We start from the raw sequence: 14,568 nt of genomic DNA, 5'->3' as shown, positions 1-14,568 counted from the left end.
ACAGGCTTGGAGCCAATGCCATTCACATTCCCCCCTGTTCTACAGCAGACGGACTGAATGAGTTCCTCTAATCCGTGTGTTCCTTATCCCCCATCTCTCTAAAACCCTTCTCTGAAAGAAGAATAACTATAGCTTCGGGGATAATATAGCTTTAAGGAAACTTTTGGCAGATGCGGACATCGTAACATCTGGGCAGTGTTAACAGAAACCCGGAGGCTGGGACAGACCAGGAGCCACTCATTCTAGGAATGTTAAAGTAGAAGGTTTTTTTCAACTGATGAGAGGAGCAGAGAGGAAAGAAAAGGAGGAGGAGAGAGAAAAAGGGCACAAAATACCATAAAACAGGTAAGATCTGCAACTAAACCCTCCGCACTCCACTGCCCCAGTTCACAATTGTGAAGGGGATAAGGATATCCGGGACTTGGGCAACATGGCGGGGGGTGGAGGTCAGGGGAGAAGCTCTTCTATGAAGCTGGCTCATCTGCTGTTTTTCATTTGTGCTGTGACGTGACTGCAAACATATGTTCCCACCACCTTCTCAGCCCACAGCAGAGGGATGGTTGACTGTAGTGAGACAAGTATTCAGCCTGAGATTGGGGAGAAGCTGGGCAGGTAAGAGGTCACAGGTTCAGAGTATTGGGTCTGAAAAAGGAGTGCCCCTGATCCAGAACAAAGGAACTGGATGGAGGCTAGATGTGGGGGTCAGTGATTAGTTATCTAACTGTTCATTTTCCTGGAGCTCTCTTTGGTCTCCTCTTTGTCCTCTTTTTGATGCCTCTGTTTGCTTTGATCCATCTCTTTCCTTCCTAGCTTCCTTCCCACATCTTTCTACTTCCCTCGCCTCCTTCGCGTACTCTCACTTTTTTTCCATCCGGCTTCCCTGTCACTTTCTAGACAAAATCTGAAGCCAAGTAGCAATTAAGCAGAAAATGATTTTTTCCCTTTCTTGGGCTTTGCATGTCCCTTAGGGACTCTGGCCAGAATCTACCACCATTTTTTTCCCTCTATTTCTAGGACTGACTCCGCCCCTGAGCATGGCATTTCATTGAAAGCATGTGAGTGAATATGTGCTTGCTGAAATGGCCAGTGGCCGGTTTATACCGATGGGCAGCAAGTTTTAATAGTGTCACTTATAAATTATTTGCCCACTGGTAACCACAAAACCCTCATCCCATTAGAGTGAGGACAGGGCATGAAATGAGAGGGCAATTAGAGCTTGTTAACCCTCTCCTCATGTACCTTAGTAGCTCCTCCTCTACCTCGTTGACTTCCTGCTGGCTCAGCAGGGTAAAACTAGAGGGTTAGGCTGAACTTGAAAGCCAGAAGCCACTAACTACCAAACCACTAAGGCTTAAAACCCAAAGCTAAGAACACAGTCAAAGTATAGTCACTGCCTGGGAGACTAGAGAAGGGAAACATTCAGTCCTGTTCAATACAGAGTTGGTAATAATATTGTCTGATACATAAATTACTTCCCTACATGACAGGCAATAATCAATTCTATGAGGTAGACAGTATTATTATTCCTATTCTATAGATGAGGAAATGGAGGCTCAGATAAATTAAGAAATTTGTCCAAGACCCCATAGCTAATAGGTGACAGAATTGGATTCACATCCAGACCTGTGTGACTTCAGTGTTCAAATTCTTAGACCATATGTGCCAACATTTTCCCAGATTAGTGGCTAGGAAATGTTGGTTGAATGAACGAAACCTAATGGCGGACTTTAGACCGGGTTCCCTCCTGGTTCTATTTGACTTTATGTTGGCCTTTTCCTTTCTCAGTGTCCCTCTCTGTAACTTGGACCATGAAGCATTTGCATCTGATCCCACCAGGGTTAATTGAAGATCGGTTGCTTTATGTTCTCCTCCTCCTGGGAGGAAAAGGGACCTTCAATAACAAAGAGAGTCTTGTTATTCAATGACGTGAAAGATCCTTATGAGGGAGATAATATAAAAGGCATTCATTAATTATAAAATCTCTCTTCTTCCTCACAGAGCCCATATTTCTGCTTCCCCTCACTTTTGGAGGTTAACTGATGGCTGAATTCTGAAAGTCACGTTCCTTTGCCCTGGTACTTCATCTTTTTTTGTCACCATAATCCTCCCTTTCAAGGATGGCCAGCCAACTAACTCAAAGAGGAGCTCTCTCTCTGTTGCTCTTCCTAACTCCAGCAGTGACACCAACATGGTATGCAGGTAAGTTCTAGGAGCTGTTGTCTGTTATTTCCAGGAAGGGTAGGTCCTAGACCAAGACTCGGAGAAGGAAGAGTTAGACCACAAAAAGAGACTCATTATTTTCTATACAGAGAAATATTAAAGGACAAAAAAGGTAGTTAAACTTTGCAACAGACTACCAAGGGAGGCTTTTAAGGCAGCCTAACAAGAGCTATCTGAAATAGGCCAACATCACCACTGAGGCCATTGTCACACCTGTTTGTGCACCTAGCTTCCTGAAAACCATTTTCTAATATGAAATCCTTCATGCGTCAAATCGTTATTAATATTAATTCTTTCATGGGTCAAATACCCTTGTCAAGACCACAAAAATGGACTTAGACCACATATCTCATTTGGAAAAAATTAGGGGGATAGGCAATCTATTCAAGTGAAACAAACATCCATCAGACTTCTTCCCTCCCTCCCTTCCTGACCTTATTTATAAAATGAGATTTGTATAGCCCTTTTCTGCCAAAGCCGTTAATGGCAAAACAGATCACATCCTTTTAATCAGGAATTTCCCAGTTTCTTCTCATTTGTTCTTTACTTCAGAAGGGACGGGGATTTCTGGATTCCTGAACATTTCACTCTTCACCCAGGGAGCCAAAGAGAACAAACTCAATGAGAAGAGGGAAAGGGGAGGGGGAAGGGATGAGGGCAGGATAATGAAGTGGCATACAGAGGTCTTATATGGGGCCCAGCTGGCATTCCAAGGCCTAAGAATATTCTGTGGCCTGCAGTGTCTGCCCTCACAGGGGCCGGTGGGGAGGAGTGAGGGAAGGAGACAGGCCCAACCAATGGGGTTAGGAAAATATCCAGAGATGAGTAAATAACAAACTGCTCCCATCAGAGCCACAGTCTTTGCAGCTAAAATTTTCCACATGCCCTTAGCTCCTGGTGGAGGCCTTTGGCAGTAGCTCTGTTTGTCTGGAACAGCTGCATCAAGCTTTAAAACAAATATGCAAACTTCTTCCCCTTTTTGGCTTAACCTGGCTTTGTAGGGGGTGAAGCACAAGGGCTGACATTGAGACGAAAAAATTCAAGTCAAGCCCTTGACAGAGCATATCCTGTTTGGGGTTAAAGGCACCCCAAGTCTCCAGGAAATAAATATGCAGCTGTCCTCCCCAACCTCCACTAGCTTTAGTTCAAGTACAGAGACCAAAATCCAGCCAGAGACCACAGGACTAAAGGAGTGGAGATTAGATGGCTTGAAGCCCAATTCTGAACACCTGTATGAAACCTCATGGCATGCAATGGTCTTTACCTTTCCCAAAACAGAAGCCTGAGCTGTTGGAGTCCTGAGGACAGAGCAGTGTTTTAAAACTTAGATTCAATTGAGGTTCTCAAAGGGCTATTTGCAAAAGTGGAACTCCCCACTTCCACGTGAATCACGAGTCACCAATCCTGAGGCGCTCAGGGTGGTGAGGTCTCTGCCAGCCCTACAATCCCTCTCATTCTTCCCTCTTTTATGCTTAGGAGGCCACATAATGAGAGACATTTCCCCTACATTGCTAGCTCAGCTGTTGGGCTTGCCTTCATGCATTTGTTCATTCTTTCCTTCAACAAATATTTACTGAGCACTCTTTATGCATCTAGGACTGTTTTGTTCACTTCTACAGCCTTGTCTTCAAATGGGCATGGCACAGGAAAGCAATCAAATGTGGATCCAGAACTGATCAGAAAAAGGGTCCAGGAATATCAGCAGGTGTTGGGAAAGAATAAGAATATGAGGCCAGGCACGGTTGCTCAGGCCTGTAATTCCTGCACTTGGGAAGTCCAAGGCAGGTGGATTACAAGGTCAGGAGATGGAGACCAGCCTGGCCAACATGGTGAAACCCTGTCTCTACTAAACATACAAAAATTAGCCAGGCATGGTGGCACATGCCTGTGTCCCAGCTACTCAGCAAGCTGAGGCAAACGAATTGCTTGAACCTGGGAGGCGGAGGTTGCAGTGAGCCGAGATCGTGCCACTACACTCCAGTCTGGTGACAGAGTAAGATTCCGTCTCAAAAAAAAAAAAAAAAAAAAAAAAAAAAAAAAAAAAAAAAAGATTACAAATGAAGCAAAGAACGGGTTAAAAGTGTGTGTTGGCATATATGTGCAGCCCAGAAAGTCAGACTGTGTTTGTCATTGTAAGCCAAGGATTAATATGAATCTTAAAATAGTCTTTTAACTATCAATGACATTTCTAACTATACTTTTGTGAAGGGCAGTGCTTAGTGGGCCTGACTGTGCTGTAGAGGTTGGAAGAACCCAGTAAAACACCACACGGTAACCAAGCGCTGATTGATCTAAAGGAACTGAGGAATGGTCCCCAAGTCCTTCCCCCAGGGCTTAAGAGGGAAAGGCAGATAGAATACTTTAGGGAGTGTTCACCTTTAATTTCATTCTTGTACCCATCTTAGTATTCCACCATTTGCAAAAAAGAAAAAATACTCAGAGACAGGCAAAGAGGGGAAATGGGAAAATGGAAAGGTTTCAAGTGGCAAGGTGGTCTGAACCCTTTCTCCAACAAAGCATAGTTGGCACTGGTCCAGCTCCTTCCACATCCTGATGGAGGCTGTAATTATCTTATTGAGCCTTCCCCACAGTTTTCCTACATCCCCCGTAATTTTGGCATGATGTAAAATGCTAGGTGGTCTTCAACACCCCCCACCGCCCCCACACACAAAGTAAAAAAGCTGTATTGCAAAAACGATTTTGGACTTTTACCCCAGTTGGACATTGTCAAAAGCTCTCCCCTAACCACAATCTTCAGTGGAGTGTCTGGTATCTAGTGGGTCAAGCAGACCTGGGTTGGAATGCTACTCCCTTGGTTCCTTAAGCCTGTTTTTTCGGCGTTATATTTGAGAATATTAGCAAAGCCTATCCTGCCAACATGTTATGGTGACATAATGAGCTAATATATGTAATGTGCTTAACACAGAAGATGGGTGGAGTGATGTTAGCCGTCATTGTCATAGTTGTTGTTACTGTTATCTAGCCGCAGGGCTCTGACACTCCTGTGTTCTCTTCTGGTAAACAGTCCTTTGCCCCCTGCTGAGCATTTCTTCACAAGCTGGACTCTGTAACTGGAGCAGGGAAACCTAATACTTTAGGGAATCACACACATCTGGCCTCCTGTTTACAGGACCTAGAAGGCTTTGAGGCTAATACTAAACTGAAACAGCTGATGAGAATTCCATGACCCCCCCCCGCCACGCCCACCAAAGAAACTTCCATTAGGGGAAAAGAGAGAGCAAGGGAGATGAGGCCTGAGGAGAAATAAATCAATTAGATTGGAAGCCAGAAGAAGAACTGAAACTGGAAAACAGAAAAAAAAAGTAAAAGGGGAAAAAGAAAAAATGAACTCTTTCCTCTGGAATGAGGGCAAACCAACGAGGACATGATTTCATAAGGCAAACTTTCAATTGATTCATTCCCTTGTTCACCAAGTTGGACTGGTTTACCAATACCTCACCCCCCCCACCCCCAGTCTGGGCTTGTGCGGAATGGAGGAGCTTCGTCATCTAGCTTTTTGCTCCACCCTTTAGTGCAGGGGGCCCTGTGCCTCTTCCCAAGAGGAGGCAGGTGAGCTTGTGGCCTGACTGTTTATACGGGCCAAAGGGCTCCAGCACTAAAACCCAGCCCTGTCCTGGAAGCACACCCTCTCCTGGAAATGGGGAATTGTCTCTTGACTCCAATACAGCTGGCTACCCTATTCTTGTGCGTGCATGAGGTCTCAGGGAGGCTGGAAGGAGGGCTTCCGGAAACTTCCCTCCGGAAAGGACCAGGTTGTTTTCTAATTAGTTTGTATTCATGACCCATTTCCTGCCGTCTGGCCGAACATACTGTTTAGTCTCCCAGACAGCCGCAGACCTGCCTTCATTATGGACTGGGCCACTTAAGTGGATGGAGGTAGATTAGGAATGTTCTCTAGCTCAGCAGCTCCCTGTTGAAGTTTCTTCTGATTAGGGAAACAGGAAATTTATCCAAAGGACTCTGCCTCCCTTGTCTGCTCTCCAAACCAGGACATCGTGCTCACAAAACTGCTCTCATTTCCTCCTGCCTTTAAGTCATTCCTCTTGGCCTTGGCATGCCACCCCCAGCAATAGTAATTTGATGGCAAAAAGACGTGTGCCCTGTGGGCTAGTGGAGCCCTGAGTAATTGTTTCTCTTTGAGAGCTGTGAGCAGGCCTGTCACTAGAGGAAAGAGACAGGTTCTGATTTTTTCCTCCTATCTGGGACCACAGTCCATTCTCACAGCTTAGTCCCTAATGTCTTACCAAGACTCATGTGTTGCTTCAAGGAATTGGCTCATTTATAGTCCAGATGGACAGGATTGATGTATGGTCAGGTTCAATTTTTTTCTTTTAGGTGGAGTCCATTAGTGCTCCCAGTAACTGGCCCCCACAACCATGAGCCTGCCCCCTATGTAACTGAGGTGCTGAGATTCACCCGCAATAGTTCTGCTGCATAACAATGCAGGGTTTGTCCCACTAAATATCCACCTGGCTCCCCACCCACGGAGTGCCATGTCCTAAGGAAGTGACAGAGTTGGATGAGAGGGGAAACTTGGGAAGGACTCGAGTGAGAAATCAAGACACCATCTTGATATTGTCTTCCTTATTCTAGGTTCTGGCTACTATCCAGATGAAAGCTACAACGAAGTATATGCAGAAGAGGTCCCACGGGCCCCTGCCCTAGACTACCGAGGTAATGTACCCTGCTTCTCAAGCCCAGATAAGTTCTTTTCTGGCCTCAGACCTAGGCCCTTCCCTGAAGCATCCCCATCAGGCTTGGCTCATATGTGCCAAAACTGCAGCACAGGGAATCGGGTGTGATTTCTAATCATGAACTTGGTTACTGACTTACTGTGTGACCTCACCTCTCCAGCCCAAAGGTTGCCCATGCATTATTAATCATTAAGTATTGACTAGTTACTCTATGCCTAATCCTGTGCAAGGTAAGCCTGTGGGTGACATAAGGTCCCAGATAGGATTTTGTCCCCATCAAGTAGCTTACGTTCTGTTGGGGGTGATGCGGGGGTTATAAAATTAGTACACGTAGGACAAGCAAGTGTGAAGCTATGTCATGACAGTAAATGCAATAGGGTTTAAGAAAAAGATGTCAGGAAAAGGGTCATGAAAGATAACATTTAGACTATGCTTATGGATGGGATTTTGAGAATTGGAAAGGGGAGGGGAGAGCATTCAGCAAAGCAGATGGCTAAAAATATGAAAGTAAGAACAAACCTGGTAGAGGAGGGAGCTAGGAAGAAACCAGCCTGATTGCAGGAGATAAAATGTGGAGGGAGTAGTATAAAAGAAAACTAAATATAGGCCAGTTGCAGTGGCTCATGCCTTTAAACACAGCACTTTGGGAGGCCAAGGCAGGCAGATCACCTGAGGCCAGGAGTTTGAGACCAGCCTGGCCAACATGGTGAAACCCCATCTCTACTAAAAATACAAAAAATTAGCCGGGCATACTGGTGCGTTCCTATAATCCCAACTACTCAGGTGGCTGAGGCAGGAGAAACGCTTGAACCCTGGAGGTGGAGGTTACAGTGAGCCAAGATGGCACCACTGCAACTTGGGTAACAGGGCAAGGCTCTGTCTCAAAAAAAAAAAAAATGAAAACAAAACAAAACAAAACAAAAAAACGGGTTAAATATAAAGAGTGAAGCCAAATTAGGGAAGACTCCATGATCTAGGGACACTTCTAATGAGAAACAGGAAAACTATCTGTGATGAATGCTGAATAGTGACTGATTCCTGCATTAAAAGGGAAGTTAGGCCAGGTGATATCTAATATCCCTTCTATTTCTGATTCTCTGTTTCTTTGCTTTGCAAGCCATGCAGAAGTTTAGCTGTTGTACTAGGAGCTATAGGGAGCCTATCACATGTTTTTGCACAGGGGCATGACACAGTAAATTGTCATTTTAGAACATTAACCTGATTATTCTATGCAGAAGTAGGGGTTCAGTGGTAAACCTGAGTCAGGGAGACTCTCCAGGAACCAGTTATGGTAATGTTGGCTAGAGGTGACTGACGGTGGTAGCAAAGAAATGTAGGGTACAGGTGAACCCCATAGATGTTTCAAAGAAAGAGATGACAACACTTGGTATAGACTTGATGTACCAAGAGCTAAGAAACAAACATGTCTGAAAGCACTCAGACTGTACACCTGGAAGAATTGTAAGAGTCCTCTCAGAAAGACAATGTTAGAAAAGAAAACTGGTTGGTAAAGATGCTCTACAGGCAGTTGGAAGTGGAGATGAAGCTGTGTGAGTTATCAGCTTAGACAGATGGGTTGTCTGAGGGAGCAGAAGGCCAGGGTAAGAGCTTTAGAAGACATCTGTAGACACGAGTAGGAGAAGAGGAACCAGCAAGGGAATAAAAGGGAATTCGCGGTCAGTCATGTACAAGGATATCTGGACAGTGCCTATCATATTGTAGAAGTCACAGGAGAAGAGAGTATTAAGTTAAGGAAGGGGTAAGAGATCAATTGTGTCAAATATTGCAAAGAGATGAAATTGAGGACAGAGGAAAGATTTTATTTGGCAAGAAGGAGGTAACTGGTGACCTCTGAGAGGAACAGTTTCAATTGAGACGTTATCAGAGCTTTGGGCTCCTCGAAGCTCCTTTGTAGCTACCTTCTACTTATGTTCTTCTCACTGAGGTCTGTGCATACTCACTACCTCTCTGTCTCAGTACCCACTAACTCCTAAACTCTCTACAATCTGTTTCTCTCCCACTCACATATCTACAACCTGAAATGACATCTCTTGAAGAAAACAGTTCTCTCCCATGAGAGAACCAATTCCCATGACCTTGAGTTTGTCTCTCAGTTTCTAGCAGCAGTGAGCACCTTCCTTTCTTCTTAATCCCCCTTCCTTAGGCTCTGGCATCTTACAGTTCTGGTTAGAGCTGAAACTGGGAAAGGAGATGGACTCTCTGGTGGTAACAATAGAGAGAATGACGCTGGGATCTGGGATCTGAACTTGGGTCAAAAAAATGTACTCCACCAGCTGTGGAGTACAGACCTGTCTCCTGAGCTGGTGGGGTACATCTCCAACTACTGCTACACACTTCCATTTGGAGATGTCTAAAACAAAAGTATTTCATCTCTCCTGCAAAACAAAAGAATTTCCTTTCTACCCACTGACCTTCCTACTTCTGATAATACCAGCATCATTCTCTTAGTTACTTGGACTTCAAAATACTTCAAGGTCACCTCTAATCGGCCCTGTCACCTTTTCCTCATCACTTCCTGCTAGTCAGTCACCAAGACCTGTCATTTCTTTATTAATCCATGGGATTAAAACTTTGACCTCACACATGGATAATACAGTTGCCTCTAACTGGATTATCTGACTCATATTTCTCCCTCCGCCAAACCTAGTGGCCCAAAATGACCATTTTAAATCACAGTCTGGTCTCAGTCTAGCTTCACAGACTGACAACCTCCTACCAGTTCTCCCCACATGAAATCTGTGCTTCTGTCAGGCTGTGTTCAGTACTATGTTCCCAACTGCTTTAGGCCACGCTGAGCTTGCCCTCACCCATTTATTCTTTCATTGAATATTTATTGAGTACTTACTAGGCACCTCTTCTGAAATAAATGTTTGCTGTCTAGACACACTCATTTGGCTTTCATTATGTACTGCCTGTTTGGTTTACTTTTTATTAGCCTCAACAAAATAGTTCTGTGTTTAACTGTATTTAACTATATTTCTGTATTTAACTGTTTTTACCTGTATCTAACTGTATTTCTGTATTTAACTGTTTTAACTGTATTTAACTATATTTCTATAGCTAACTGTTTTTAACTGTATTTACCATATTTCTGTTTAACCATTTTCAACTGTATTTAACTGTGTTTAAGGAGTCATGTGTGTTACTCTCACGCCATGGCAAAAAGTAGATCATGACCACTAGTATCCTGGGGGCAGAAGCCAGATTAGAAGACATTGTATACTGGAGAGGTGGTTAGTAAAAAGCAACAGATGCAGAAGGTACTTTCACAGAGTCTGGCAGCCCTAATATTAACATGAAGCTTCTTCATTGGTCCTTCTTAAATGAGCATAAAGCCCTTTAGAGAAATATAAGCTGCATAGGGGCCTTTGGTTTGGAGGTCTACTGTCTCATAGCTCTTTTTAGGACTTAGTCTCATGGCATAAAATGAATTGAGTGAAGTTAGCAATGATGAGGGAGAGGGAATGGCCAGAAAAAGTACAACATGAGGCCTCAGCCTCCCATGTAAAGTCTTTGTGACCTTATCATCAATAACTCTGCAACTGTAGTGCTGAAGAACTTTCTGTAATTTGGAAATGGTGTTTCCAGATGGCAGTTGTGTGTCTCAGTCACATGCTCAAAACTAATGCTGGGAACCACAGCGTTTTGCTGCTTTACGAAAGATGGGACACTGGCTCAAACCCAGATACTGACTTAGGGAAAATCATTCACAGGGTTGAATATTTTACACATGAAATTTCATTTGGTTCTCACAATAGCCCTATGGAACAGTTTATTATCCCCCATTTTACCGACCGGGAAACTAAGCTCAGGGAAGTTTTAGATTCAGAGAGTCACAGAGAATTCAAACTCAGATCTGTCTGCCTCTGAAGTTATGCTTAATCCATCTCTTTCATCAAAAATATAACTCATTGTTCTAGAAAAGAAGAGCGAACCAGAAAAAAAAAAAGAACAACCAGATCATTATTTTAGAATAAATTGGCATGTCATTTGCTATCATTTTCACTCATCTTGCACTTTCTGTCAGTCCCTTATCCTGACCTCCACTGCCAGGGTTATCTGAAGAAAATAGAAGATAACGGAGAAGGCCCTTTCAAACCTGTTGTCAGCACTTTATTTTCTGTATACATCCTAAAAAGAGATAGATGAATAGCTATAGAAAGCAGAGACAATGGGCCTGAGTTCAAATCTCAGCTTCCCCCCCTTCCAGCTCTTGGACTCTGCATAAACACCTATTATGTGCCAGTCACTGTGCTATGTATTTTATAAATGTTATTTCATTTAAATGAATTACATGCTTGCTATGTAGTGATATGGAACGACATCTAAATACACTGTTATGTTTACCAAAAAAGCAATGGAGGGAAGAGTGAGCATAATATGCTATTCTATGTATTCAAAAGGAAGGAAAAATAAGAAGCTATACCAACATTTGCTTTAAATGCATAAAGAAACTACTAAAAGTAGTTCTTTGGGACAGGACTAAGTTGGAGGTGGGTATAGGAGCAGGGGTTGGGGGAAAACATTTTACTTTGTAACTTTTTATACTTTTGAGGTTTTGAGTCATGTAGATATATTACCTATTCAACGAGGTCAGTGTTTACTTCAAAATAGTAGCCTATTTTATATCTGCAGTGGCAGACATTGTGGTTAAAAAGGACATGGGGTTTGAAGCAAAGCCTGGCTTCAAATTTCAGCTCTACCCCCTACTTGCTTAGGGATCCGGGGCAATCTGCAAAAGAGGGATGAACACCTACATACCTTACAGGGTTGTTGGGAGAATTGTATGAGATGATATATGTGAAAATGAAAACATGTAGCATGGTGCCTAGAACACAGGATATACAAAATAAAGACTTACACATTTCCTACCAGAAAAATTTGCCATACAGTATTTTTGGGGTTTTTTATTTGGTGGTGGTGGGTGGGGGGTTGGTTGGTTTGTTTTAAGACAAAGTTTCGCTCTTGTTGCCCAGGCTGTAGTGCAATGGCATGACCTTGGCTCACTGCAACTTCTGCCTCCCAGGTTCAAGCAATTCTCCTGCCTCAGTCTTCCAAGTAGCTTGGATTACAGGCGCGCGCCACCACACACAGCTAATTTTGTATTTTTAGTAGAGACGGGGTTTCACCATGCTGGCCAGGCTAGTCTTCAACTCCTGACCTCAGGTGATTCACCCACCTCGGCCTCCCAAAGTGCTGGGATTACAGGAGTGAGCCACAACGCCCAGCCTGCTATACAGTATTTAACCACATTCTTTTTTTAAATTGATACATAATATTTTACATATTTATGGGGCACATGTGAATGTTACATGCATAGACTGTGGAGTGATCAAGTCAGGGTATTCGCGGTATCCATCACCTTGAGTATTTATTATTTTTATGTGTTGGTATCATTTCAAGTCCTCTCTTCTACTTACTTTGAAATATATAAAACATTGTTGCTAAGTAGAGTCGCCCTATTCTGCTATCAAACTTTATAATTTACTTCTTCTAACTGTAGATTTGTATCCATAACCAACCTCTCTTCATCCCCACTGCCACCCACTTACCCCTCCAGTCTTTACTATCTATCATTCTATTTTGTATGTCTATGAGATTAACTTTTTTAGCACCCACAAATAAGTGAGGACATGTAGTATTTATCTTTCTGTGCCTGGCTTATTTCACTTATTATAATGTCCTCCAGTGTCATCCATGTTGCTGCAAATGACAGGATTTCATTCTTCATTATGGCCAAATACTATTCTATTATGTATATGTCCCATATTTTCTTTATCCATTAGTCCACCAATGGATACTTAGGTTGATTCCATATCTTTTGCTATCGTGAATAGTACTGTGATAAACACGTGAATGCAGATCCCTTTGATATATTGATTTCTTTTTCTTTAAATAGATACCCAGTTGTGGGACTGCTGAATCATATGGTAGTGCTAGTTTTCTTTCTTTCTTTCTTTCTTTCTTTTTTTGAAATGCAGTCTTGCTCTTGTTGCCCAGGCTGGAGTTCAGTGGCACAATCTCGGCTCACTGCAACCTCTGCCTCCCAGGTTGAAGTGATTCTCCTGCCTCAGCCTCCCAAGTAGCTGGGATTACAGGTGCCCGCCACCATGCCTGGCTAATTTTTGTATTTTTAGTAGAGATGGGGTTTCACCATGTTGGCCAGGCTGATCTCAAACTCCTGACCTCAGGTGATCCACCCGCCCCAGCCTCCCAAAGTGCTAGGATTACAGGCGTGAGCTGCCCTGCTCAGCTAGTTTTCATTTTCTATGAAATCTCCATACTGTTTTCCATAGTGATATTAATTTACATTCCCATCAACAATGTATGCTTCCCTTTTCTCTGCATCCTCACCAGCATCTGTTATTTTTCTTTCTCTCTCTCTCTCTTTTTTTTTTTTTTTTTTTTGAGACACAGTCTCACTCGGTCCTCCAGAATGGAGTGCAGTGGCATGATCTCAGCTCACTGCAACCTCCACCTCCTGGGTTCAAGCGATTCTTGTGCCTCAGCCACCAGAGGAGATGGGTTTACATGTGCCACTGCCATGCCTAGCTAAGTTTTGTATTTTTAGTAGAGATGCGATTTCACGAAGTTGGCCAGACTTGTCTCGAACTCCTGACCTCAAGTGATCCGCCTGCCTTGGCCTCCCAAAGTGCTGGGATTACAGGCATGAGCCACTGCACCTGGCCTGTCTTTTTAATAATAGCCATTTTAACAGCGGTGAGATGATATCTCTTTGTGTGGTTTTGATTTGCATTTCCCTGATGATTAGTGATGTGGAGCATTTTTTCATACATCTCTTGGTCATTTGTGTGTCCTCTTTTGAGAAATGTCTATTCATGTCCTTCACCTGATTTTTTAGTGAATTGTTTGTTTTTCTACTGTTGAGTTCCTTGTATATACAGGACATTATTAGTCCCCTGATGGATAAGTAGTTTGCAGATATTTTCTCCCATTCAAAGGTTGTCTTTTCACTCGGTTGCTTGTTTGTTGTTGTTGTTTTGCTGTGCCGGAGCTTTTTAGTTTAATATAGCCCTCTTGATCTATTTTTGTTTCTGTTTCCTGTGCTTTTGAGGTCTTAACCATAAAATCGTTGCTTAAATCAATATCATGAGGAGCTTTCCCTATGTTTTCTTCTAGTAATTTTATACTTCTCGGTCTTACATTTAAGTTTTTAATACATCCTGAGTAAATTTTTGGATACGAGGAGAGATGGGGGTCCAATTTCATTATTCTGTATATGATTATCTAGTTTTCTCAGCACCATTTACTGAAGAGAATGTCCTTTCCCTAATGTATGTTCTTGATGTCCTTGTCAAAGATCAGTTGGCTATAAATATATGAATTTATTTCTGGGTTTGCTATTCTGTTCCATTGATTTATATATCTATTTTTATACCAGTACCCTGTTGTTTTTATTACTATAGCTTTATAATATATTTTGAAGTCAGGTAATGTGATGCCTCTAGCTTTGTTCTTTTTTTGCTCAGGATTGCTTTGGCTATTCTGACAAAATCTTTTTAAGTTCCATATGAATTTTATAATTGTTTTTTCTATTTCCATGAAAAATGATGTTGGTATTTTGATAGAAATTGCATTGAATCTGTAGATT

At 42.7% G+C, this 14,568-nt stretch overlaps 1 protein-coding gene across 2 annotated transcripts in view; it reads left to right on the top strand.

Annotated features, from left to right (window-relative positions):
* SRPX2 (sushi repeat containing protein X-linked 2) overlaps nt 1–14,568 on the top strand; it is a 28,832-nt gene continuing 14,264 nt past the window's right edge. The window contains exons 1-4 of one of the 2 annotated variants that reach the window (XM_074391981.1): nt 1–345; nt 543–612; nt 1,999–2,199; nt 6,835–6,915. In XM_074391981.1, coding sequence (XP_074248082.1) covers nt 2,118–2,199; nt 6,835–6,915 — 163 coding nt within the window. In that variant the 5' untranslated portion in view covers nt 1–345; nt 543–612; nt 1,999–2,117. The remainder of the gene's footprint in view (nt 346–542; nt 613–1,998; nt 2,200–6,834; nt 6,916–14,568) is intronic. The other variant, XM_003940123.4, reaches the window with a different exon arrangement.

The sequence above is a fragment of the Saimiri boliviensis genome, chromosome X (genome assembly GCF_048565385.1).
Source record: "Saimiri boliviensis isolate mSaiBol1 chromosome X, mSaiBol1.pri, whole genome shotgun sequence".
NCBI lineage: Eukaryota > Metazoa > Chordata > Mammalia > Primates > Cebidae > Saimiri > Saimiri boliviensis.
The sequence above is the reverse complement of the archived record's forward strand: the minus strand, read 5'-3'. Positions and strand labels throughout refer to the sequence as shown.